The 23,394-nt window shown below is 42.7% G+C and overlaps 1 protein-coding gene across 4 annotated transcripts in view; it reads right to left on the reverse strand.

Annotated features, from left to right (window-relative positions):
* Positions 1-23,394, reverse strand: part of LOC118125622 (mediator of RNA polymerase II transcription subunit 13-like) — a 75,471-nt gene that overhangs the window by 42,884 nt on the left and 9,193 nt on the right. For all 4 annotated transcript variants that reach the window (XM_035184401.2, XM_035184400.2, XM_035184398.2 and 1 more), the window contains exon 2: positions 14,469-14,706. In XM_035184401.2, the coding sequence (XP_035040292.2) occupies positions 14,469-14,706 (238 nt within the window). The remainder of the gene's footprint in view (positions 1-14,468; positions 14,707-23,394) is intronic.

A 23,394-nucleotide genomic window follows, 5' to 3' on the forward strand; every position in this document is an offset into this window, starting at 1 on the left:
TCAGAGGCATTTACAATGCTGGTATCAGTATATAAACATCTTTAAGGAAACCTAAAAAGACAACATAGGACTCAATGGTGCACCAGGTTTAAGACGGAGACTATAAAGTGCAAGTAATTGGTAAAGGGTCTGTGTTTATATAGCGATTCTCTAGTCTTGATGACCACTCAAAGTGTTTTACTCAACAGTTTTGCTGTAACTCATTCATGCAGTATGTGCAGAGCCTTCTCAGACAGCTTTCTGGGGTCAATTTCCTTCACCATCTTGCCCAAGGACACCTCGGCATCGGGAATAGGGAGACTGGTTCAATCGAATTTGTAGATGTGAGGCAGCTTCTAACAACTATCTGAGGAAAGAAGTCTAACTATGACTGATCAGATGATGGATCTACTGTCTGCTGCTTATGAGGGCGATGGCGTGAGAAAAGAAGTGGATCCTGTGTTTGGTCATTTCGCTGCACAGGCCCCTGCTGGAAGGGAGGAGCTGGAAAAGGTTGTGACCACGCTGAGTGTGAGACGCCTGTAATGACTTTTCCTGTTTCCTGTGCTCTTGAAGAGTCCAGGAGGAGGAGGAGGAGGGGGGAGCTGTTCTCACTGTGCGCTGCATGTTACACTATATGTTATATATGTATCTCTATCATTAATCCTCTGTGCAGACATATCAAAGGACAGAGTTGAGTGATTCTTGTGAGCCGCACATTTCTGTTTATTGTGTTTCCAAAGGGCCGCTGCAGTTCAGGCCTGAGAAACACGTCTCCTCTTTTCTAACTTACACATGAATCACGGCACTAGAACACAGCCGCCTTTGTAATGAGCTGCAGAGGCAAAACACAGGAGAAAAAACAAATACATAAACAGACTCTATTTGTATTTGGGGATTCCAATAAAGGATATGCTATACAAGCACTGGATTGTTAATCTTTCCGAACACTAAAGCAGAAGTGTCACACTTTATTTCTTCCCTTTCCCTCGTGCTTCCCTCCACCTTCCAACTCACGCTTTGCCCTACCCCCACTGTTGTTTCCCATATTTTCACAGTTTCACCCTCTCATACTTTACACAAATATAATTCCCTCACAAACTCTTTTCTTTCTGTCCTCATCTTTTCCCTCTCTTCGGTTTCTCCACCTCTTTCTGGCTCTCTCTCTCTCTCTCTCTCTCTCTCACACACACACACACAGACACAAACACACACAAAGCTCTCATTCTTTCAGTGTGTGGCTTTTCTTTCAAAACTGAAAGCTTGCAAAGGAAAAACGTACACCCCCACCCTTGCTCTGTGCAGCTGGGAAACTTCACCCCTACCATCTCTTTCTCTCTCTCTCTCTCTCTCTCTCTCTCTCTCTCTCTCTCTCTCTCTCGCACGCGCCGGCACAGGGTCAGGAGGTCACAGGCCACGCCCGGCAGGCCCACAAGGGGTGGAGAGACGAAGGAGGAGGGAAGGTAATCAGAGATTCTCCGTCCTTCCCCGCAAATTTGCAGACAAGTAAACATGACTGAGGCGATTCTTTCCTCACGCCTCGCTCTGCTTCCTTCCCTCCTCGTTTCCTTCGCGTTTCCTCTCGACACGTGCGTTTGCCCCCCCGAGGAAAAGCCATCCCGCCACCACCCCCAGAGGAAGCTTTTCATCTCCGCACGATGAATTTTAAAAGTGAATATGTGACAGCGCTTTGTCCACCCTCGTCAGAAACAGCCATAGCCGCAGAACAGACTGATAGTTTCTCGCACGCAGATATGAGACGAGGGAAAGATGTGAACAGGAGGTGCGAAGTGACCAGTTTTTCTAAATAAGTGTTGTTTTTGCTGGCAGGGAGGCAAACGAGAAAATAAAAGAAACATGTGCGGAGCAACTCGCCAAATGCATATCTGAGTGCCCAAAGAGAAATCGCAGATGTTCTCCTCTCACTCTGCACAAAACCACTTCTTTTCTTCTTTTTTGAAGCACGAATTCCCATCACACACCCCCCCTCCTTTCTCCCTGTCTCACTATATGTATCTCTCCCTTGTCCTTCCCCTCCCACTTCTTCTTCCCACTCTTCCCGCCCCTCCTCCCCTCTTTTTCTTGCTCATGTTTTCTTTTTCTTTTTGCTATCATGGAATCACCGCTTTCCACATGTGACTCACTTTTTCACCAGCCGAAGCCAGACAGGGAGAAAAAAGTCAAACGCTTGTGTCCTCTCTCTCTCTCGCTCTCTCTGCCTCTCTGACTCGGCAAAGCTGAATTCCTTCAGGGTGGGGGGGGTGGGGCTCTTATAACCTCCATAGGTCTCCCTCCTTTTCAGCGAGGTTGTTTCCTATTGAACACATGTGTCAGCCAGTGACCTAGTTCCTGAATCAAGCGCAAAAAAAAAAAAAAGATTGGGAGGCTAATTATTCATTCCCTCTGTTTGAGTTGTGCTTTGGAGAGCTGTTCCTATAAGACAAACCCTGGAGGAATAAAGGAGGAGGCCTTGATTGGCAACCGCACACCACCCCTCCCACCTTTTATTTGCCAAGGAACCAAGTGTGGTCGCGGGCATTCGCCACCCCTAACATCACAGAGAGCAACCCCAAGAACAAGGGAGGAGAGGGGGAGAAGAAAAAGCACAACAAAGCCTGAAAAGAGGAGGGGGGGGGGGATGGAGACAGGGCTGGAAGAGGCGAGCGTTAGAGGAAAGAATGAATGAACTTGTTGACACAGGAAAAAGAGCTCGAGAGTCATTTTAGATCAGCGCCGGATATTTTTTAATTAACACAGATTAGTAGTAAAAGCACCTGTAACATTTCTCTGTTTAAAAGGTGTCACCGACGCTCGGCTCGTTCTATGAGCTCATACCTTTTCACTTATTGTTTGCCTTTCAAAAGTAAAGGGATACATTTCAGCAGGATGATATTAATGCCTCTGTGTAGAAGGCCGCTGATGAAGAATGTAGGCTTTTCACTATGAAAACGTTTTTGTTCTTCATGGTGAATGTTTCATCAATGGAAAATACCTTTGGATGTCGATCATCTTCATTGACTCTTTTATTCACTTCCTGCTCGCTTTATTTTACCCTAATTGACCCGTGTGGCCCTTGTCTCGTTAATCATTAACAGCTTTCATCTACTTCCTATTCACCAATTCACGACAAGTCGTAACCTTAAAAGACTTTCTAACAAAACCTTAGAGAAATTAGTACTTTCAACCACATTATCTGGTCACTTTCCTGTCTGCACCATGGCACCTTTTCTCTACCGACAGCGTTCGACACGTATCCTGACGACTGGTTCAACGTGTGTTTGCATTCATCGCTTCTGCCGTCCTTCCATCTATCCGTCCATCCATCAACCCATTATCTATACCACTTATCAGACACAGGTTGAACATTAAATAAGTTAATTAAGTCAATCAAAACTTTTTTTTGAAGATGATGGATGATGGACCACTGGATTGACCATTGGAGAAAACATGGTTCTACCCATAAAGCGCGCCCAGGAACAGGGTGAGTGAATGTAAGCTGCACCAAATTGCACACACTTAAAGATATCAGATGTGAATTTAATGTGTTCTTCCCTGGCCCAGTTTCTGTGTAATCTTGCTCACAAACAAAAATACAAACCAGCCAATAAACAAACAGACAGAGGTGAAAACACAACCTGCTCGACCGAGGTAAATGTGGTTCTGAAAAATCAGAACGAGCAGTAAAGTGGAGAGCTGAGGGGAATGACGGATTATAAAACACACCCTGACACCAACTATTTTAGAAGAGCTTAACATTTTTACATAATGCGATGGACCTGAGAAGGTGTCAGCCCCAATATAATCTTAAAGGTTAGATTTCACAGTATATTCAGCTCCTCGCTCTCGCCATCCAAACGATCAGGAGGTTCCGGCTCGCAGTAAATCATGAAGAGCCGGCACTTCAGGATCACCAGTTTGAATCCAGGCTGCGATAATCAAGGAGGGGAAATGGACACCGGCCTCCATTCACTTAACAACTGCTGCTGAGATGCACTTCAGCAAAACACTTAACCCGTCACTGATTCAAGGAGGCCCATAAGTAGAAAATTGTGGATGTACTGAGCTGGATGCGATATGTGCTATTAGGTGGACATGTTGTAAATACCTGTCTTTGTATGAGTGGGTATACAAGGTGTACATGTACTCTGAAAATCTACACTCGTAAAGAAGAGTTTTACAAAACATTTTACAAAACTTTTAAATGAGGTAATTGAAACTACTAAATGTTAAGGTGTCAAATGCAAATATAAAAAATAAGCTGGTTTTACATATGTTTTGCATTGTGAAGAGTAAGATGTTACGAGAGAGTATTAGGGTCATATTGAAGAAGATTTCAAGAATAATGTTGTGATGTTAGACTAAAGCCGTAATATTATGAGAATCTAAATCGTAATTTAATCAGAGAAAAGTTGTAATTTTACAAGAATAAAGTCCTTATTGTGAAGAATTGTGTAATTTAAAGAGAAGAAAGTCTTAATATTATGAGGATAGAGTCATAATTTAATAAGAAAAGAGTATTTTTTCAGGAAATAAGCAGGAAAGAGAACCCGTGCTTGCCGGCGTTCCACTCCTTCTGGATCAAAGAAAACCAATCTCATTGAAAAACTACAAAACCCCTTTGGATATCATGCAGATATAACCCATGATAACCTCAGTTGACCACAACAAAACATTTCCCCCACCACAAAAGAGGAAATTATTCTTTCCTCCAAAGTATAAATTGAAAACACGCTCTATTTCAACGCAGGTGATAGACAGATCATCTCATATCCCCCCTCAAACAGGACATGAAGTCTAAAATTATTCTGCAAATATTACAACTTCATTCTCGATATCTCAGATATTGCCACCCCTTTAAGAGGCCCTAATACTCCACCATAAGATATAGATCCCTAAAATAAACAAGAATTTATGAACAGCCCATTAATACCTGAGCATCCTCGCCAGCGGATGCATAACACTAATAACCTCAATCTAACCTGTATTTCTGAAGCAGGTGGCAAGTGGTGAAGAGGGTTTGTCTCCACAGGCCAGATTATGAGTTCACAGCCAGACGTGGACAGATGGAGGCAGAGGTTAGCCCTCCCTCCCACGCTCTGATACACACACACACATTTGGCAACCATTTTTTTTCACAGGACAATTACCTTGCGACCTCTGCCAGCACACACATTCTCGGCCAATTACACACACACACACACACACACACACACACACACACACACACACACACACACACACACACACACACACACACACACACACACACACACACACACACACACACACACACACACACACACACACACACACACACACACACACACACACACACACACAATGACAACGGTCACAGTTGAGCCCCACACAAACCTGTCATGATGTGTACATACACACTCAACATCCCCTCCAGTCGCACAAAAGATGGCAACCAGCTCCGTTCGTGAAGGGCACAGCACCCAGCTGCAGCTTTCCAACGCGGGAGACAGACGAGCGGAGACTCTCCCCACATATTTGGCACAGATTTTCTTTTTCGCCTTGTTTAAACCCAGTGCCTGAAGTCATGTCCAATTCAATCTGGTTCTCTGTGCTGTTAATTCCATTATCTCTGATTATTTTCTCATAAGCATTGCTGCTCTAATCCACTTGTTGGTCACATATCTTTGTTGCACCAGCCAACCATTCAGCTGATAATGGGTATGCACGACCCCGTTTTTTTAATTCACCCCTATCTCACTTTGCTCGCACATCCACTGGTAACTGTGATGACTCGGAAAATCATTTTAGAGAAAGATAATAGCCCCCCCCCCCAAAACAAAAAAACTCTGAATTTGTTCTGCTAATGTGAAATAATGCGTCCAAGATATGATGTTTATTTGTCTCTCTGCTGCCTTGTATACCTGTGCTGTTTTAGTTTGCAGTCTTTAAGATCATTTCTGAATTAAATATGCACATCATTTCTCAGAGACAGTGTGGTTAAGACTCCCTTCTCTGGAACAACATTCACCCCCAGCAAGGATTTATTCCAGTCAGACAGGGGTTTTTTTTCTGCTGGATTTCCCCTTCTTTGTATTCTTCTCAGCTTCACTACAGTTTCAAGAAAGAAAAAGGAAAACTCTAGGGGTGTGAAAAGCTCGCTCTTGGTAAAATAAAACTAAAAACATAGATGATTTTTATACTAATTCCCAATAGCAGCCTTAATATGAAGCACATATCTCAAATACCTTTTTTAAAAAAAACATTTATGTGGCAGGGATCTGATTAATGATTCAGCAGCCGGAGATGATCTGATAACTACGCCAGCAGCTGCGACGCATCGTTACGTGAACGGCCCGCTAACTCTTCCTCCTGCTCCCGCGTTCACCTTGACCACACGCTGGTTTGGTGGCACACGGGTGCGCCGCCTATGGTGTTATCAAAGTCATCAGCACTTAGTTTTCTGCCGTAGAATTTCTCCTATAGAACATCCACAGTCTCATCAGCAAATCCATAGATCAATCCTGCTACAATACTCCTGTGGCATTGGTCTATCGCCGACAACTGACCGGTCAAGTTGTTGAGTATAGAAATAATCTCAAATACCTTAAAACCCCTGTATGTAGCATTGATCTTGGGCTTTTGCTAATGATTATTGGTGCCATCGTCCATCGCGGTGTTTTCCCTGTACGCGCTGTCACATGCCACTTCAGCAGTCATCACCCGACCCGTTGATCATATTTTTGGGCTGACAAAACAAACTGACATTTCCATTTCAGTGATCATAGCTGATGGTTTTTGAATCAGAGTAATTTATAACGAGGGCAACACCAGAATATCTTAAAAATCTGAAATCATCAACCCACGGGAAAGGCTGCAAGGCTCAGTGGCCACACGGCCCATGTAGCACTTATTACTGAGTCTTCATTTGTGTTGAAGGGCATCTGCAAATTTAATGGAAGCTGTGTTTGAGATGTTATCATGTTTTTGTAGTACTAGAATGGAAAATAACATAAAATGTGCAAATTGAATATACGTAAAATGAAATAAATATGCTTCAATGACAAAAGCCCCTGGAAAAATAACACACTGAGAGACAGGAACACTTAAGCGGCATCGTAACTATCTCATTCTTTGAGACTGAATAGGATTTGATGATATATGAATCTGAAAATCCAAAATGATGGATTGGATGAAGGTAAAAGGTTTATTAAAAAAGGACTATTTTGTAAACAATAGAGAGATAGAGACTGAAATATGACTCAGATGTAAAATTTGAAGCTGTTATGGAGGAGGAGTAATGGTTCATCTCACTCAGGTGGGAAAGTCATTCCTCCACAGCGAATAAAGGAGACTGCAAGGCCACTGCAGGGGAAGAGATAAATAATTGGACAATTGTACCAGAACAGAAAGAGCATGGCCAGGCGTCTAGGTCGTGACATGAAAGTATGAGTTTTGTTTTTAAAGTCAATGCGACAGGAGAAATTCAGGGACATTTCGGATCAAATTCTGGCGGCAGCTTCGCGGACGAGATGCAGACGGAGATGTTGGCAGTAATATGTTTGTGGATATACTCTGATTTGGGAGATGTGGTGGGTTTAGATTACTGCTGTGATGCGGGGCTCCCACAGCAGTTTGTTATCTGAGTCACTGCAGTGTTGTCAGTATTGATGGGGAAGTCTTGCCAAAAGAAAAACACCAGCAGAGTCTTGTAAAGGTTGAGGTTAAGGTGGTGGACAAGTATTAGACCAGAGGTGTCAGGGAGGCAAGAACAGATGATAACCGCTCAGCTCGGGTGAAACTTTATCAGTCCCCATGTGTCATATAGAATAGACTGTTGAAAGTAAAGTGTTGTTGGTCTCAGGGCAGCAGGAAAAAAAACATGTGGTGTGAAAACAGGGCCAACGACTCGAGTCTAAAGAAAAGAGGGGGGGGCCCCCAATAACGAACCATGGGCAACCCCAGTGGAAACAGTGTGCACTAAATGGTTTTTTATGTTTTACGTTTTTTTTATACATCATGTTTTTAAGAATACTGCTTATTTCTGTCTGAAAAAACTGACAGGAAATGAACATTCTGATGTCATGTTGTTAATATAAACAGAACAGCTGCAGACAGGGATTTTTGTTTTACATATGATTGAACATAAACTGCTATTCCTGTCTAAGCTGACAGTGCAGTTCAACAACTACAAAGTAAGATGAGAAAATCAAGACAGGGATATAAACAGATTTCATTAACAGACAGTAGACCGCAACATTTAGGCATTCATCCAAATTCCTGCTTCTTTTTGTATTAGGATATGTTTCAATAAAAACAAGCAAACCCACATTTCATCCCAAACAAATCCCATATGACACCCTAATGCAACACAGATGATGCCTTTTGTACCAGCAAATTCATACCGAGGTATTCTAGGTACTTTCCAAAAGTGGAGTCAGGTGCTGTTGCATTATAGTTTCTGTGATTTCATCAACTCTCTTCCTCATTTCAGCGTCTCTACGTTGTCCAATGTGATCTGGAAACAAAAGTGCTGCCACTGTGCCAGCACATTTCCATTCTGTGAAATAGATTAAAATACAAATTATAAAAGAACCTGAACATTCTCCATGTGTCTCTGTCTTCACGCCACAAATTTTTGTTTTCCAAAAGAATATACAATACCTTTAATTAGAAGGCTGTGAGGGCTTTCATTTGGTCTGTGTGTGCTTGCCTTTGGTCGGTGTGATGTGGCTGCTGACTTTGAGTCTGTTTGCAGCCGGCTGTGACTAAGGCCATGTTTTTACCGGACACAACTCAAACACATTTTGAGTTGTCATTCATTCTCTCAGAGCAGAAACACCTTAACCTGAACCGACGCTGCCGTCTACTGCAGCCCCTCGCAGGCCCCTGCAGCCTCGCCCTCGCACACGCACCACACTGACCCGGAGCATCTGTTTGCTCTTCATGTACACTTCAATTATTTATCGGCCTCAACAAGCCGATAAATAATTCACCACCGTCTTACATCACTGTTGTCACAGTAACGCGATAAAATGACACTTTGAGTAGAATGTGGTGGTTTCAGTGTAGCAGGTATTTCCAATAATTACATCAACACGAGCAAAAATATCATGTTAGAATGAAAGAAAGTGAACACTCCTGTTGCAGCACTCAGGTGTACAGCTCTGTCCATACTTAGAAATACATTGACTTTAGTTATTAAATGATGTTTAATTCAATAAACTTGGAATATTCAAGCGATCGTGTTTTTCAGGAGAAGCTTGTTGTGCTGTTTAAATGATAAATAAATAATACTATCTTCCAACCGGGGATGTCACAATACAACAAATTTGATAACGTGTGAGCATTACCATTTAAATTATGTGAGCCTGAATACCGAAATCAATAACACAGCAAAAATAAGAATACAAATAAAATATAGAGGCTGCTACAGAACACAAATGCATGTGCCTTTGGTCAAATTTCCAAATTTGTTCTTGTATTGCTTCAACTGACATCTCTTTCTCCTCTTTCAGACAGGCACTGGAGATCCTCCAGACTTTCTGTATGTGAGAACACAAATGTCCGAGTGAGAGCCTCTGGATTTTCTGCAGACTTTCTCCAGCCAGTCCCCAAGTATGAAGTCTGCAGAAAGTCCGATGCAAGAACAAAGCATCCTCTGCAGGATTCACCTCCAGTGAGTGGGGGTGTTGATGTTTCTAATGCGCGACAGATTTAGGAATGACAAAAAACAAAAAGACTGCAGATATCTCAGGATAAAAAAGCGGCAACACACATGTAGAAGACACTGACGAAGATGTCAAGAGGGCTTTTGGAGATAAGGGCTGACGCTGGTGTCGATGTCCTGGAAACACAAACATATGATCTCCGCAGTGGAATTAATATATGAAACCTCCATAGAATGTCCAGACCCTATTCTCCAGACTTCTCCCGGAGGCCATGTCTGAAAACGGCTTTACTGATGCGATGACATATTCATTCGGTGTGTGTGTGTTTGTTTGTTTGTGTGTGTGATGACATTGCACTATAAATGACTTCACTGCCTTTGCGTGTGTCTGTGCATATGCAAATCTGCTGTGACGCTCGGGTTGCGTAACCAGAAGGTTCAGATCATATTTTCATTTGTATATGTATATGTGCCCTACGTCCGTGTGTGTGTGTGTGCATTCATATTTATGAGTCAGGTCCAAAATATGTCACTTTCTCTGCGGCTGTGCTGGCAACATGCTGATGACTCAGTCCGTTCAACCCATTAATCCTGTTTGCTCGCAAACTGTACTCTACTCGGGCTCTGATTAAATATGCTGTATACATTACAGGCCAATGTCATTTGATTTTAAAGAAAGTGAGGTGCCATGTGTTGAACATCATGTTTAAACACTTGTCATTGAACCAAAGACAATATTAGAGAGTGCTGGAGTCGAGTGTGAGAGCAGCAGAGAGGTAACACTAGATCATCGCTGCTCACGCTGCTGGCACCATCTCAAAAGGCATGATTTATTTAGACGTAACTTCTGCTACGATGATTCATCACCTTCTAACAATATCAAGACGTTCAACAGTTCTACACTGCGATCGCACTGCAGGATTCATGGCTTCTTCTCCACCACACTCTGAGGAGTTTTAAACCAGATTCAGTTTTTCTTTACTTAAAAATGCTTTGCTCATAATACAAAAACAAATAAACTTAGAGAGGTCAGCCAAACCTAAATGCAGCTAATTTAAATAATATCACAAAACTCTAATCAAAAGCAACTGTATGCACACTTTGGTTTGACTGACTCCATAAGTGTCCTGCGAGGTTTATGTGCCATTTCTGAGCAGTTTTAATTTTACCCAGGAAAAATTGTTATTGAACTTCCTGACAACTTCAGAGTTCATAACAACAAACAAAATGGAAATTATAGACGTATTTATAAGGATTCAAAGGAGCAGTTTAACAGTTTAGTATGTAATTCTAAAATATATTTGTAATAACTGCCGATGGGGATGTTGAAAAATAGTGGTGTAAAAATATTGAATGAAGTGTGAATATAATTAGGCCCCACTTTGCCAATATGCCCGGAAACTGTGGTTAAAGCATTTTTTTTTTTTTAAACTGAACTGTAGAAAACTGTATACAGCCTTTTTCTTGTTGTTGTGTAAGAGATGTTATGCAACATCCTCGTCTTACACAAAAAACACACCCTCTGAAAATTAATCCATTCACTGCTCCGCTAGCAGACTGTGAATTAGGCGGCTAATTCAACAACATGTCAATCCACACTGCTTTGATATTTGTCAATTCAAATAATGAATTACATGCTTTGTAATGAATTACTCTGAATGTTATAATGTGCAGTGAGATGTAAGTTAAATAGTATAATAATACATTCAGAAAATGTAAATGTAATGTATGCGGGGCTGCACTTCCCTGCAGTTTATGCTTCAGGCTGCTGTTCTGCTTGTTTCACTGTTTATTTAGGTTTCCTTTCAACTGTTGGGCCACACCAAGAGCAGGACAAAAACACAGTGCTGCTTTCTTTTCAATATCCAAGCCACATTAACTGTATGAGCCATATCTGTCATAGAGAGAGGATCTTTGTTGCTTTGTGCTCAACACTGCTCGTTCCTCATCAGAAATGTGTGACTGTCACGGCACAGGAGGGTCTGAATGATCTTCTTTTGAAATGTTAATGGGCGGTTTGTTTCATTGTCGCCAAAGGGAAAAGTGGGAGTGAGAGTATTTATGGATCGGACACAGAGAGATGACACCCTGTACGGGGTCAAGGAGTCCACTGCTGTGGACTTTTTTTAATGCAAGCGTCTCGATACATGAATCCATTTGTCCCCGAGGTAGCAGCACGTGATGTATTATATCAATATTTTTTATTGTAATGATCAGGTCAGCAAGAGAACGAGGCGAGAAGTCAACCAACCAGGAATATCACGAGGAGCAGACTGACACATGTGAGAGACCAAAAAGAAGAAGTTGCGGCGACGCGACAGAGAGAACTGCCGGGGAGAGAAATCTAACACATAAGACATTCCCACAGCAGACAGAAAGTCAGTCGAGTAGCTCTTTAACACTTTGGTAAAACACTGATATTCCCCGTGTTACAACCGATTCTAATTTGGGGGAAATCCACCTTAGGTTTGATGAACGATTCTTAACTCCTTCTCACACCCAGACTGCTATTTTCACTGCCTAATAGGAATTGTGCAGGGAGACCTGTGAGGTTTTTGTATGAGTAAAGAAGTCTTATTATCATAATTGCAGGCAGCATGTGTGTGAGAGTCTGTGCATCTGTCGAGTTGGAGAGTAATCCTCCTCGAGAGCCATATTACATTAGCACAGGCTCTCCACAACTGAACTATGACCTTAAATTAATACTGGCGGCAAAACACACAACCGAAAATTCACAAGTCGCTGATTGAATTTATTTTGAGCTTGTTTTTGAGAACTTTATCCCCTAAAAACGCTCCACTTGACTTTAATTAACCAAATATTTTTCCATTGTACATTTGTTGAATTGAGCCATTAATTCGTTCGTCAGTAGCAGACTGCATCTCCATGTTGCGCAATCAGAAAAATAATGGATAACAAAATCTTTACACTACTCACACAAGCAATCCAAAAGAATCAATAGCTATAAAGTGTAATTAAACAGGCTGAGATTATTATTAACTGTATTAAACCTCAGTGTGCTTCTCTAAGGGAGCCATAATTAACGGTTTAGGCAGCCATTAGCAGCTTGCAAATGGGTGAAGTAATGCTAAACTGTCACACAGCTACATACTTGTTATATGGCCTCAAGTGACACATTTGTGCTCTGAATGCCGCCACACATTCGCCACACTGACTCTGCGTTTGTGTGATTTCACCAGGCACCAGCTACTGATCTTTTAAAGGAGACGTATTATGCTTTTCTTTTTTTTTAAGCTAAAAAGTCAAAGGCTGCAATTTCTATCCGAGCCCGACTGAGCTGAGAGGAAATTAACCGAGCCCGACCGGAACACGACGAGAATTCTGTTTCTGGGCCTGAACCCGACCTGAACCTCATGTTTCCCCCGACAACAGCCACAAGCAGCGTAAAAAAAAGTCAAGTAGACCAAACCCAACCTGAAACTGAAAATAATTTCAACATTTTTGTCCGAAGCCACAATCCAACAGAAAACACTGCCCCTGAAACGCCTCGTCAGCGATCCGGCCAATACACCCGGGGCGTTGTAATGTAATGTGACATCATAATGCCCCCGATTTGCATAATGCATGGCTAACAGCTATAGGTCCACCTCCTAACAAAGCCAGGTAAAGTGAGTGTGGCAGCTGACATTTCCTACATGCACTGGAAGCGATTGACCAATCACAGATCAAAGGTTTATGTATGTAAAGTACCAGCAAAACACGCAGTAGTACACAAATAAAAAACATAAATGCTCTGGAGATTAAATGTATAATGTCATCTTAGCCCATGTGCATGGTGTATTTTCTCTATTACAAATGCCTGCACAGTGCGAGTATAGGACTCTCCCCAGCAGCAGCGAGAACATCTGCCCAATATCTGCTGCAGTGCCTGAAAGGCCTTTTCACATCAAGTCAGCTTTAATAGGTAACTGAAGACTGGAATTCTCACTATCGCTCCAACCTCTGCATCCGATACTCCTGCTTCTCTCCTCCTGACTGTTGTTCAGAGAAACCGAACCTGATATAATCCCTCTCCCGTTTCCTCCTCTCCCTGTCTTCCCGAGGCTTAGTCGATATGTTAGACTTCTACACACGTGCCCAGCCAGATAATGCAAATGTTTCTATAAATAGGGACAATAGTGCTGACAGTAGCACTCTCTCAAGTGAGATATCTCAGTGTAATGTTCACACACACACACACACATGCTCTTTGTAAATACCGGCGAGAAAAATCCATCCTATTGCTGCGAGCTTCATCACAGTGATGGTCCCGAAGCAAATAAACACTGGAGCTGCAAAGCAAACCCATTTCAAATATGTGCTATATGAGGCTCACGTATAGGACTATGCACATACACACAACAAATCAATGCACCCGACACGTCTTAAACAAAGAGCACACAGCTTGAATCCGCAGCAGACCAAACAGCTTGAATCTACATAATGCTTCAGCCAACACAGCTCATGTACAACACACACACACACACACACACAGGTATTATGCTTCACTATAAAACTTCACTTGTACAACTCAAATTCATGTCGTACATCTCATTGTAACACACAACACAAAATTCACTACTTCTCAGTAAGTTTTACATTAAATCCGCTAAAACCATCAGTCAACCATATTCCACATAATCATTACCCGGTCTCTAAAATCTGATGCAGTATAAAAATCCGCCATAAAATTATATAGTCTGTAGAAGCCTCTAACCTGAACTTTCAGTGCATAAACAGAGGCTGAAGTGAAGCCTGATGAGATGGAAAAATAATTGAGATGGATAGAAGAGAGAGGCCACACTCATCCTTCATCTCCTCTTTTGCCGTCTCGTTTTCTCACCTTCCAGCTCATGATGGATGACGTCAGAGAGGTTGGGCTCCTCGCCCCACCAGAAGATCCACAGCTCCTTGGCGTCGGGCTTGATCTTGCGCCGCCACACGCACAGCAGGTTGGCCTGCACGCAGCGCATGAAGCTGCGAAGTACCGGGTCGTCCTGGGCCGGGGCCGAGATCACCGGCCCGTACTCCCCGCTGCCGCGGAAGCTGTAGCAGCGCCATTTAATGCCCGTCAACTCCGCCTAGGAGAGAGAAGGGTAATGATTAAAAATTGTCGCTGTACGCAGCCCATTACACAAAATGAAAAATCAGTAATACAGCAGCGTCGTTAGGTGCAATCACTAATAAACAAATTTCCCTAAGTCCTCAGTTCCAATGTGATTATATTTAACCTAAATGCACAAACAATTTGTTGATTCAATAAGACAATCATCAGAAAAAATTAACCCGCAATAATTTCAATAGCACAGTAATTGATTAAGTAATTTTTCAAGCACAACGACCAAATTGTTTCTTTAATGTGCGGAGATTTTTTGTTGTTTTCAGTTTATATTATTGTAAATTTAATATCTTTGGGCTTTATACAATTTTATGAAATAATCCAATATATTTCAAGTCACCATCTCGGACAAAGAACAGCCTTTTTCTAATTTTTTTCTACATTTATAATATCATTGTGCAATTATAAATAATTGTCGCTGAAGAAGCATATCACACATTTGTAAATTCATTTTCGCTGAACTACATGGTACATATTGTGTTTCACATGAAAGAAACCATCAGACAATGCTGATTCAATCAATAACTGCAAAGACGCTTGTGCAATGAAGCTATATCTCCATTGGCTTCCTGTTTGCACAGCTTTGATCCTTGTGTAAATGTTTAAGTACATTTAACGTCTCTCTGTTGTGTCATTATAACCTTATTTAACTGATACTGTCACCCGCTACCGCTGTAAAGGTACAATCAAGGTGTAACTGTGGCAGAGAGGGGGAGAAGGCGGAGGCGGTGAGTCACAGCGAGACATAAAGGATGGCCTTGAGTGAAATACAGGGAATGAACTACTACAGCATAGACAGCATTGAAATATAGAGGGAGCTACAAAGAGCGAGAGAGACATAAGAGGAGGAAATACTGTCGGGGTCAGTGGCTGGAGTCCGGCCCGGCTACTGACTTCTTCTCCAGTTAATCTGATGGGATGATAGGTGTTTATGTTGCCTGTTGCAGACATGGGCGTAGAGGCTGTGTGCCACGAAATATTAGGTGATGAGCCAGAAAAATATGGCTCTTTGTCCTCTTCTCGTACAGAAGCAGAGGCGCCAGTGAACACGCGTGTTGAAAATTAACACACGTGTAAAAAATCAGTGACGCTGGGATGCTTGTACAAAATATGCTTTAGAAACTTTTTTCATGCTTGTTTGTGTGTTTGTGTTTGTGCACGAATGAGTGGAGTTAACAAAGCCGGTGTCGAACAGGACGGAGATTTGGCAGCTGTGAGGATCATGTCTGGGACACTGGCCCAGGCGCCGAGCTTTCAAAGAGCAGCTAAGAGAGGAGAAACACTGACACACAGGTAGAGAGGAGCTGCTGGCAGAAAAATGTTTTTACGAGTCTTTAGCCGCCTTTCGAACCGGGAACGTTTGCGGGAACTCCTTGAATTCCAATCGCAGGGACAAGGGTCTAAATAAAGTTCCAGGTTGATCTTTTTACCCCCAAAAAAGTCCCTGGTCGGGGGGAGGTACTTAACAAAAGTGCCAGAACCTCAGGGATGGGGCATGCAGTGCTGCACATACCTGATTGGTGGAGTACTCCAGCATTTTATTTCAGCTATAATCTTTAAAAAACTGTTTTTATTCTATAATGTTCTCTTGAGTGGACGAAGGAAAGGAGGCTCCACAGCTCTGATGACAGTTAAATGACAGAGAGCAGGAGCCGAGGATGCTTGCGTGTCTGTTCAGTGTGTGCACGGAAGTGTGGCAGGGACGCGTCCACGTCACAACACAAGTCAATCCAAATGCATGAGAGGGAGTCTGTGTATGCACCACAAAAATATGTTATGACCAAAACATAAAGTGCAGCGTCTCTATATGCGAGTGCACACCGGCGTTCAAACGCGACCCCCGGGAGCATCCTGGCTGCAAAACGCAGCCATAATTACATGCATACAGGCAGTGTGTGTAATGGGAGATATAAACATTGGTGCTGTGATAAGCCGAGCCCTAAAATTAGCCACGACAAGGTCAAGGATGCCGTTTCTCCCAAAGCAAAGAGGAAGACATCTGCTTGCACTGCCTCGTCACTCCCAGTCAATGTCAAAAGTTCCTTCACTGTTTGACACAGCTGTCTGCTGCTACTGAACCGGGAGCAGAGACGAGGAGGAGATGATGGGGAGGAATAAGATGTCAGAAAGTATTTTCACAATAAAAGGCAGTTGTTTGTTTTATAAGAGAGGGCACGCTCTCTGGTGAATCAATTGCAGACACGTTGTAAGACATGTTTAAATACTCTGCTCGGAACAATAACTTGACGGATGTGTTATTTCCAGGGGTCAAACTAATACCAGCTGCTTACAAACAGCCAATTTTCATATTTACATGACTGAGCTATTGCTTGTTACAGGTAAGGGAAAGTAGAAAAAAACCTGTCAAGCGTGTGAATAACTGCAACAACTCTAGGGACGAATTAAATCCTGTTGTGTAAATAACAACCCATAATTATTTCAGCTATAATTCAATTAGTGTTAGTCTTAAAAAAAAAATAATCAAGGAGCAGTGGAGACTTTACACTTACATTAGAAATGTTAGATTTGACCCTGAGTCAGAGTTTGGGTAAGTGGACAGGGCAGGGGGTTAAGATTTCAAAAAGTGAGAGAGAAAACAAATGAATGGATTCATAAGCATGGGTTGGGGTTCAGGTAAGGGTTAGGATTATATATATTATTTAAGTCTTTCCTAGGCTGAAAGGCAGGATTCTTCCACCTCCTGGAAGATACACTCAAGGAACAACAAGTGAAAAGAGATGGATACCACTGGGGTTCATGACATTAACTCATGCAGGATTAAAACATGTTAAAAACAAAAACAGACAAAAATATATAGATATACTGCATAGATAAAGTAGACCACAGATAAATATACCATGCAATGGCTGTATCCAGCAGTTTCTAGCAGTTATTCTAGGAGGTAAATGATTTTTATATTGTAAAACCGGGGTTTGTAAACGGCAATGATGGTGGGAGAGAAGTGAATTTCCCACGCAAAGAGCAAATCAAATACGTATCCAAAGCAGCAAATTCCTCGCCATAAATGCGAGAACGAAAGAGCGAATCAACGATTATTCTAGCCAGCGACCTAAGTCTCCCTTAAAATCTACCGTGGGGGTAAAAAGGCGAAAGGAGTCAAGGAAAAGCCGGCGGATTTGGTTTCACTGTCAATAAAGCCCGCGCTCCACCAGGCCCCTTGTTCTGTAGGTTGGCTGGTTCAATTTCTGATTGAGTGCAGGAGCAGAAACAAAAGTTTTCCCTTCCATTCCTAAGACGGACCAAAGCTTTGACCTTACTCTCACCTCTATTATCTTTCTCGTCTCCGCTCTCCGTCTCATCTCTCAGCGCTCTCTCACTGTCACGGACGCCTACTGAATACACCCAGGACTATCTCACACGCTCCCTCTCTCCCTCTCATTCATTTTTTTTTCTTCTATTCCTCTCTCCATGTCTTTTTGTGTAGTAAACAGAGAAAAGATAATGGCTAACCATATGTTTCCAGAATTGTTTGGTGTCAGCACAGAGGATGTGGGAGATTGTGCTCTTTTTCTTGTGTTCCATTAAAATCCCTCTTTTTTGCTGCTATGAAAATCTGTGTTTCTTCCGCTGGGATTGATTCCTTATTATTTTATTAGAAAATTGTTTTGTTTTTTTTTAAACATGCAGCTGAAGAGTTAAAACACCATTTCCCGAACTTAAGGGGCACTGAGCCCAGGGCTTGGCAAAACACAATTTGTATCCGAACCAAAGGTCAGCTTCAGTGCACCAGACATGTGCTAACAATCAAAAGAAAATATTGAAGTCAGAACATTCATCTTTAGCACACATTGTTTTAAACAAACAGGAGTGGATAAAGACTGAAAGCGAGTGATTTACACAGAAAAGAGGATCCTGTTTCCAGGGATTGAAAAGGTTGGTCACTCTGCAGGTCCGACAGACAGACACATACATACAAGTGTATTCTGTATATTGTTAAGAGCCCAGGAGCTTTACAATGCAGAGGAAGCTTCCATTACTTAGATAGCAGAACCGAGAGGAAAACACTTGACATGCACTTTGCAGGAATGCTTCTGCAGACTGAAAATATTTTTATCCTGCTGCTCTGTCTCAAAAAACTTTTAAATGGACCTTTTGAGCTTCCCAACATGCAGCTGCATGTGTGTTTGTGTTGTATTCCCCTGTAGGAACACACACACACACACACACACACACACACACACACACACACACACACACACACACACACACACACACACACACACACACACACACACACACACACACACACACACACACACACACACACACACACACACACACACACACACACACACACACACACACACACACAGTCCTTTTTCCAAGCATAAACTCAGACGAGACTTGGCTCCTGCCTGGGACAGAGAGAAGTATGTATATTTTTACTTTCACGACCGATGAGAAGTGAATGAAAAATACAGAAGAAAAACTGCATTAGCAATATTTAGTCTACTTCCACATCTTGCACAAAGTAGTGTGTATATGCAGGTTCTTCAAATGCATGTAAACCCACTTAAAATGGCAATCGAGTCCTTTCCCGTTGCCAGCAGCAGCACTTGCCTTTCTGTTTTTCCCCCGGGAGCCATATTCCACGTCACTAATGTACTGCACACAACGCGTCGGGAACGGGAAACACATCACACGACAGAAGAAACCACCGTGGCGACTAGTGACAGTGTTAAACTTTTATATATTTTACTTCAATCCCGCTTTCAAACTCTATGCCGACTGCGTGTCTTGCCAGTGATGCGTTTTGCACGATATGAAGAAAACTATATTTCCGACACGTAAAAAGCGAATAAGAACACAAACAGGCCATTAACGCGCCAACGCCTGGAAGTTTAATGCGAGTCCTAACGTCTCGGCTGCCAAAATAAAGACAAAGAGCGCGTTCACCCCGGTGTCACGTTTCCATCACTGCCGATCGGAGCTGTAGCCGATAAACACACTTGTCTACTTCCGAGTCATTTGACCTGGGAGTGACGGCCGATTCATTTCATTCCCATTGCAGACGAATCCAGTTGTTAGAGGGTGATAGTGTGTTTTTTGACCAGTGGAAACTGGGCTTTACATGCGGATGCTTCGAGCTGCATTAAGGCCACATTTCTATCAGAACTGCAGCTGATGTGAACGTTTGAGTTTCCACCTAAGTGGATAGGTGCCTGGTGCTCTATCAAAGCAGATTTTTTGTAGTAAAGCGTACGAGTAGCAGGATGCCACTTCTTTAGGAATCTCACAACAGCGTGAGGGGCTCGCAGTCTGATAGTCTGACAAAGGAGGCACTTTAGGCAATTGAGAGACAGCTTGTATCAGCAGTTTTACCTACTCTGGCACAAGTGAAACACTTATTCTGTCGGAGTGGCATAGCTTTCTCATCAACGTCAAATCGGTTTAGACACTTGACAAACTGCCAATATTTGGGTTGTGTTCAGATCGCCGGCGATGCCTGTGAGTCTTGAGATAAGGCTCGTCTTCATCAGACACATGTAACACTATCTGTCTCCCTTTGATTCAATGTCAAAGACCAGTGAAATTTAATTATTTCTAACAGGCTCTGTGAGAGAATCGACTCAGAACAACTTATTTGAAGCTTCAGCAGAATGTCTCTTTATCTAAGTTATAATCCCAAATACTTTAATGAAATCAAACCCTGTTCTTTATACCCTTCAGGGTCAGCGTTTTTGACCAGCAGCCATTAAATGTATTTCCTACTTTATATATTAATTCTTTCATTCAATTAAAATTACGCGACTACACACTGGAAACAATGCACATATTTTATGTGGCTTTTTGTTATCTTATCTCATTAATCTCAGCCTCACGGTTTATTGTTCATTTGTCAAAGTCATATCAGAGCCTTTTCACATTAAAAGCATTGGGCTGTCAAATCACCCGCGTGGCTTTGATGGTGAAGCCGCCTCAGAAAACTACACGTACCTGTCCCTGTGGTTTGCACTGACCCCGATTGTTCTTCAAAAATACATCAACAAAACAAGACTACAGTCATTTGGAGTATTTTTTGACAGCAGATCAGTTTTAAATAAACAATTAACGTGTTTCATCACTACTGTTCGCATCGCTGCACACAGCATGAGATCACGGTGCATGATGGGAAAAGGCGAAATATCGACTGACTTCGCTTTGTTCAAACGACACGAGCGAGCTTGGCTATAAACAGATGAACCAGTTGCTCCTTCTGTTGTGTCTCTGACAAAGTAGCTGCTCAGCAAGTGTTTGTTGCAGCATTACACCGCACTTGATGTTACCACAGTAACCATGATATCACCAGATCAGCCAAGAGTGAAACATAACTTTAATGGCCTTTTTTTTTTTTACGCATCAGAGCCGCCTGGGATAAATGTGGACAAAGACGCTGTAGGTTGGACGGTTGTGCTGCTGTAGTCGGCTACTGAGAAGTCACCAGTTAGAAGAGCCGGTGGCAGAAATCAGAACAGGCAACGACTCCCCCTTCATCAATTAACCCACCAAAATCAAATTAACCCACAAGGAGTCGTGCTCCCCTCTGGCAATTTTACGCCTCAAATGAAGAGCGATGCACATTACTGCACTTGTGAGGGAGCGAGCGCGACACAAAAGCACTAAACAGGTGTAGAAAGACGGCCTCTGGGGCTGCAGACACCAAACAGATGCTTTTCCTCCGCCGTCTGCCGCCACCTCTACAAGTCCCTCCAAAACAAGGGACCGTCATTTGATCTGTGTTCTGCTGTAGCATCCAGCCCTGGGAGGTGAGCAAGCCAAGCGACCTAATTAGAGCAGCGAGAGTCCCCAGGGCTGAGTGACGGATAGACCTGCCAATCACACCGCGGAAAGCCTCCATCAAGCCGTGACTTCTTCGCACCTGACAAAGAGAGGTGGGAGGCGGGAGGCGGCGGCAGCAGAAGACCAATAAGGACAGCGAGACATTGTGTACAGTCAGACTGCCGCATATAAAGGAGCGGACGAGATCCTCTGCAATTTGGCAAATAAAACAACAGAAAGCTGCACCGTCAGGCTGCTCTTAAAGCGTTAGGGGACAGGCTACAGCAGTGGCCCTGCTTAGCCTGAATTATTAACGTGCAAATAAATAAACCAGTCTCTGCTTTACTAGTGTCTCTGATGTAATTTAATTAAACTGTGACAACCCACAGGGAGTGAGAAATGAGAGAGAGAGACACAGACAAAGACCTGAGAGAAAAAAAAACCTGAGAGTCACAAAGAAGGAAAAAACTGAAAACAGAGGGAGAAGTAAAAACAGTTGCTAGGCAACATACAACATCTGTAGGAATTCAGCAAGGTATTCAATTTTTGAGATTTCCGTCTCCAGGGTTACAGTGGAAATATAACATTTCAAGCACTTCTGGTTCCCAGACTTTACTCTAAAAATCACAAAAGGAGCGTAGACCGACTCTTTGTCTCTGCAGGCCGTCCGTCCTCAGCTGCAGCACGTCTCACTTTGTGCCCCAACAGCTGGAATTCATCAGCTCAAATTTGGCTTAAGATATTATCGAGCGTGTAATACATGCGTCACCAAAGTCCTGGGGTTCCCAGAAGGCTATCTCTATCTGTGCCAATTATCATTCTGCTGTAGGAGACAAACGCACGGCGGATTGTTTGCATTTCTTTAACCAATCACAATCGTCCTGGGCGTTGATAAGCCCACGAGGCAGCAACTGTGCTGCTGTGAAAATGTGTCAGGGGAGAATTTTGCACTTGGGGAGGCAAATGAGTAATTCGCCGCAAAGAAAATGCCACAAGATAAACAGAGGTGAAAAGACACATGTCGACTATGTGACTGACGATCCAAATCTTGTAGGTTACAAACTCAGAGGTTGCTCTCAGTGTTTCTAATATAGCAAGCAGAGGAATTTGAACATGAAATACCTGACAGACTTAATCAACACCCGTTGATTCAGATGACCAGAAGCAAGACGTAAACATTGCTGAATAGGATTAGTTTCTCCAATAAGAGTTTTATTAAAAAAATAATCAGTGCAATAATTGTACAATTAGCTCTGCGTGGAGGCTTCTGAAATGCCTACAAGTATTTAATAGTCTGATTGTTACTGAAATTGTGCAAATGGAGCATTAGCTCTGAAAATAATATCTCATTCGGCTTGTAATTTCTTGCACTGATTTCTTCTTCACAGGGATGTTATTTTAGATGAAATGAAAACCTGGCATTAGTTAGTAGGACTTTTTCTTTTTCCATTATACAATAGATAATTAATATGTAAAGGACACAAACTAGAAGGGCAGCAGGCAGGTCACACCTGAACAGGTTTCAACCCGCAGCTCACCTGGCTGCAGACTCTAATGTCTAATCTAATGTTGTTTGCTCGCTAAGTGGGAGTGGCAGCAAATCAGAACTCTGACACTCAAAGTCCTCTGCACTTCTGCTCACACGTCCAACGTACACACACACACACACACACACACACACACACACACACACACACACACACACACACACACACACACACACACACACACACACACACACACACACACACACACACACACACACACACACACACACACACACACACACACACAGTCTGATGTAATCCCTCTCAAGTCCTCCTCTGCTGTCCATTCACTCAACAGATACAGTGGCACCATGGCATGTTCA

The sequence above is a fragment of the Hippoglossus stenolepis genome, chromosome 18 (genome assembly GCF_022539355.2).
Source record: "Hippoglossus stenolepis isolate QCI-W04-F060 chromosome 18, HSTE1.2, whole genome shotgun sequence".
NCBI lineage: Eukaryota > Metazoa > Chordata > Actinopteri > Pleuronectiformes > Pleuronectidae > Hippoglossus > Hippoglossus stenolepis.